Source organism: Tigriopus californicus, chromosome 3 (assembly GCF_007210705.1).
Source record: "Tigriopus californicus strain San Diego chromosome 3, Tcal_SD_v2.1, whole genome shotgun sequence".
NCBI classification, from domain to species: Eukaryota; Metazoa; Arthropoda; class Copepoda; order Harpacticoida; family Harpacticidae; genus Tigriopus; species Tigriopus californicus.
The window spans coordinates 11,514,059-11,519,250 of NC_081442.1; the positions used below are offsets into that span (position 1 = coordinate 11,514,059).

General features: G+C 38.8%; 1 protein-coding gene across 1 annotated transcript in view; it reads right to left on the reverse strand.

The window, feature by feature from the left end:
- The window catches only part of LOC131877511 (uncharacterized), a 6,674-nt gene extending 3,902 nt beyond the window's left edge, over positions 1-2,772 (reverse strand). Inside the window, exons 1-2 of the mRNA XM_059223198.1 lie at positions 2,460-2,772; positions 951-1,067 (exon numbers count right to left, since the gene is read on the reverse strand). Of these exons, the coding sequence (XP_059079181.1) occupies positions 951-1,067; positions 2,460-2,669 (327 nt within the window). The 5' untranslated portion in view covers positions 2,670-2,772. The remainder of the gene's footprint in view (positions 1-950; positions 1,068-2,459) is intronic.
- Positions 2,773-5,192: the final 2,420 nt, after the last annotated feature.

The following is a 5,192-nucleotide window of genomic DNA, read 5'->3' on the forward strand; positions in this document are numbered from 1 at the left end:
TACTCCGCTCCATTTAATGAAGGCCTCCTGTGCTTCAGATAAACGCCCCATCCGATGCCCGCTTATCCTAAATAGTGTCCACTTACACTTCCTCATAGATTAAGCCCCCTTTAATGTGAAGGTCCATTCCCGCAAGGTCATGGCACAGCACTTTTCTATTTTCTCTCTATTTTCCCCGGATGAATGGAGAAAAATGAAACACCCTGTTGGGCCTTTTGAGGTTGATGGGGAAGCCATTAGCAATGTGAGGCTATGGCTAACATGCTTGGAGATCAGTTCTCCAGTGTGTTTTCAACTCCAAAGAATTTAGGAGCAACAGCTCATTGCTCTGAAGATGAGTCTGTTGAGATTGATGTAGTTAGTCAAATTGAGCAATTTGATGAACTCGTAGTTACAGATCAAGATGCTTTAACGGCCATCAAGGACTTGAGTTCTCATGTTTTGAGTTCTCATGGTCTTGATGTCGTGACATCACAGTTTCTGATGAGATGCTCACTGGTTCTCGCTCCTGTTTTCTCGTATTTGATGCGTTGCATCTTGGATCAGGGCAAGGTTCCATCTTCACTAAAATTAGCTCACGTTGTTCCAATTTTTAAAGGGAGAGATAAGTCGCTCCCCAGTAACTACAGGCCGATTTCCCTCACTTCGAATATTGCGAAGGTGTTTGAGAAAATCATGAAGTTCAAATTTGTTGAATTTCTTGATATTGATGAAGTCCTTCTCCCTAGCCATCAGTAGCGAAGAAGTCACAACATTTGAGAGGAAATCAAAATAATAGGGAGGAAATTTTGATGCATTATATCTTTCCTTCATGTAAAAGGGAATAAAAGTAATTGAACGGTATTTTAACCCTCCTGTTAGCGTTTCTGTTACTTTTTCAGAACGCATTACCGGTAGGCGTTAATCAAGCCCTGATTACAAGTACAGTATATAATAAATTCAATACTCACATTAAATATCCTTTTTGTGATATTGATTTGAGACAATCCATGCTTTCTGGCCGTGATATACGTTCTCAAGGTTTGCCAGAATTTGTCATCCTCGGATTTGACTGACGATTGCACGAACTAGAAAAACGATTTAATCAATTTTGCAGGTTGAATATCAACATCAAAAAGCCCACCAGGTCTTCATTTCATTTTTAATTTTTGTTTATGAACATAGTGAGTTGATAAGAAGTAAATCATCAAGTCACTAGTGATCAAAATTAGATTTTCACAAGCCAACAGCAACTAACCCAAAGATCAAGGCGTAAATTTACAAACTTGGCAGTACTTGTTTGGATCTAAACTGTTCACTTTATGCCAAATAACCGCTTGATACGACCGCAAGATCTTTTTGAATAGATGAATTTGGCCAAATTTGAGCCCAAATCTATGCTTAGCGAACTCAGGAGACATTTCCAAATTTATGTAGCAAACCCTACATAAAATTCGAATTTTCGACCTGCTCATGGTCAGCTACATAAGCTATTGACAACATAACTTTGTAACGAACCATTTTACAAGTAAATGGTATAAAAATGACCTGCCTTTAGTTGAAGAGATCTGCGTTGCTCTTTTTATCACTTTAATCCAATAAGTGGCTCAGTGTTGCTTTGACCAAGAGAAGGCCGATTTGGCGGGAAATTCGTTCACAGTCCACAGTTCTAGAAGTTCTTGCACAGACATACTAGAATTTACAACCAAGTACGGAGTTCCAATAATTACAAGGATCATCTACCTTGACTTGAAATCCTTCCTTTTCTTGAATTAATAAGCTCGAAATGGATGGGGACAACCAAGGCAGCTACCACTCTGAGATCCTTGACCTGTCACATAAAATTTTAGCACCAGCCTGCTCAAACATTTCTCCATCATTTATCATTGTTCTTAAATGTAGCAACTCTCTTGAACCCTCATTTTTTTAACTTGGTGCAAAGGAAGTCACAACCATTGAATCAATCTTTGGGCCACATTTTTCTGAATTTTTTTTAAGTAGCATAATTGGAATTTTCCGCCGATGCAAGTACAGGGGATCGAATCTCGAGTAAAAAAAGTAAAAAACATGAATTGTTTACGGGATAATGGGCACAGTCAAGCACGGTAAAATATCTGAGCCTGTAATGAATTAAAATTAGCATAAGATTAATTGCATTATTGCATAAGAATAAAAGCATGAGTTGCCATTTACCACTATAAATGGTCCAACATGGGGTCGTTCCCAAGGACGAGCTAATCACTAATGATGTCTGAACACATAAATGGTTACTTGCAACCTAATGTGATAATATGAAGGAGCATGCAAGGATGTAAGTGAAAACCTTTGTTGAAAGAAACGTTTTTGGGAGTATTCCTACTATGTTCCAAATATAATCTACAAAGGGACAATCGCCCATAACAATCAAAGTCATCTCTGGATAAGTATGGGACGCTAAATTGGGACAACCTTGCAAAAGTTGAATAATGTTTAAAAGTTACCTTGAATCTCAGAGGGACATTTCTGACTTCACACAGAATATAGAGCCCCGAAATAAAACTGACGAGAGCACAAATTCTTTTGAATGACTTGCCATTGATATTGCACCAAACCATGATAAAGGAACGTAAAAAAAACACGATCGAGTGATATTCAACGAATAACATTACTGTTCGTGTTATAGCACTTGCCAACTGACTGCCATTCTTCATTACGATTGTTGGTATGAATTCTTTGGAAGAGAGAGAGAGATTGTTGTTTGTCGCTGATATGGTTAAGAAACCAAGGCAAGAAATAATGATACGATTGATAGACAAGAACGACTGCAGATCAGTCAAGTTCAACCGTGCGTGCCCTTCCTTCGTTTACAAATCCATGAACAAGACGCAAAAGAGGGCCAAAGAAGGCGAAGAATTCTGAGTTAGCGTAAAGTAAAGGAAAATTGTAACCGAACTAAGACATGTTCACCCCTAATTTGATAAATGGGCCCTGTATGTCTCGACCAGTTGCGACGGATATGGAAGAGAGACTTTTGACGCAAAAAAACTCTAAATATGAGGCCATGCTCCAGCTGAACAAATAGCACTGTATGATTTACTATCTGGACCCAAACTTTCTTCTTCTTTTAGTTGATCAAACGGAATAAAGAAAATAAAAAAAAAATAAATTCAATCGTTTAACTGACCCTAAAAGTGGAATCAAACGACTATGCATCTGCATACCAGAAGCTCGAAGTTATTTAACCTTAATGTAATGTAAACGCGAGCTAAATAAACGCTGTCAAGTTGGGATCATCAATATCCGAAGCTATCACCATCTACCTTTCAACGGGCTATTTTTCTGAAAAGTAGAACAGTAGCTCTTTTTCCTTTCTACATGCATTTAATATTAGAACTAGAACGTAAGAGGGATGAATTTGGAGGTTTAGTGATTTCCATTCTTTTCTTACCGGCGGCAGTAACAAAGGCGAAATGGGCTGTTTGGCCGGGTTGCAGATACTAGGACAAGTTTGGGCCGAAACGACTTTATTACATTTAATAACAATACCATGGTCTCTATCATAGTTATTATGATTAAGAATCAATACAAAGACACCAAGGCATACATTCCATTCAAAATATTATTACTTGCTTCCTTGGAAAATTTCTGTGTTTCACGTACCCTCTTGTTAAATCGGCGGAGCTTTTTGCTGGATTGTGTCGCAATCTTGATTTCTGGTCCTATTGGATGACTAAGTCGGAACCCGGGAAGAAGTCTGAACAACCAGTCCAATGTCGACCGGTTGCATTATGAATATTCTATTTGGTGTCAGCTGAAATACAATTCCCTTTTCCCATGGCAATCAACTAAGATTGCCTAAACCACTTTCACGTGCTGAGTTCTTTCCTGATATTAAGGGTTTTTTTGGTTTGTTTTTCACGGGCTTTTCTAACCGCTATAGGAATGTAATCCCCAGTACTATTAAAATGAAAGGTTATATTTGGTCTATGTATTACCTTTCAATCTTTATGTGATATTTGGCCCAACAACGAATTTGAGTTGGCAGACCGAGCTAGTCCTTGAATGCGGTATTGATCTGGAGAGCTACTTCAAAATTTGTCCAAGTCTGACTTGAAAGATGCTACCCGATCATTAATATTCGTAGGGAATACGTAGGCCTTAGAGGGAAGCAAGTTGAACAATGAAGGTGTCCGAGAAAGAAGAGAAGTGGACTTCATGGGTCGAATTAGCCAGCCTCCTTACGGTCCACGAATTATGTTTTACGTTCTGCACTTCAAAGGGTGCTTTGTCTTTCAGCCTCTACCAAATAAAGAGCCGATTGGGCCAATTCCTTTTATCGCATTTGTGTTATTTTGGCTAATTCTAACAACATATTAATTATTATTAGTGCCACGGGTCACATAATGTACGGAAAAATATTGAGTTCAAGGCAAAGCAAGAGCAATTTGTTTAGCAATCTAGCAGACTTCTTCCCATTTTTCTTGGGCCGTGTGACGTTGCAAATAATGGCCCTTTATAAGCATCTATGGTCACTAGAAATTACCCTTAACCTCATTTCTAAGTTGTTATTGCTTTTCAATCATTTTTTGATAACGTTCATACAGAATAACCCGCTTTTTTCTCGGACTCAAAAATAAGCTGATGCATGCTGATGTCACAATTTAAGTTGTGTCTCTAAGTAGAAACGAATTTTCCATTTTTCCAACATTTTGGTGTCGCCGAGCGGTCTAAGAGGCAGCGCAAGTAAGGCAAAAACCTCTCCCTGAGCGTCGTGGATTCAAACCACGGCGCCGAAAGTAATCCTTTTTTGGAAAAATGGCGAATTCACAACCCGATCAAAAGAGGAAACAAAAGGGCCAAACTAGCCCCAACCTAGGGTTTACTCAATGGACCATCTTATTGACTTGTCAAACTCAACAGTTTCTCATTATAATAAGTCGATGACTAACGCCTCACGAAACCTCTGAAAGTTGTGAAAGCGAATGTACGACCCATGAACGATCCAAAACGATAAATCATAAACCACCGAAAATTATGGACTTACCTCGACCAAGACTAGTTATAACGAAAAGCCAATTCAGACACAATTACTTTTAGGCTGCTTGTAGAAACTTTGGTCCGATTTTTTGGCCAAGAAATCAAGGCTGCCAGGCCTATATCCTGAAAATTGCGTTTTCTTGCGCGTCAAGAAAGCTAGCCCTCTAAAGAAAGCTAAAACAGGAGGAACCTGCAAA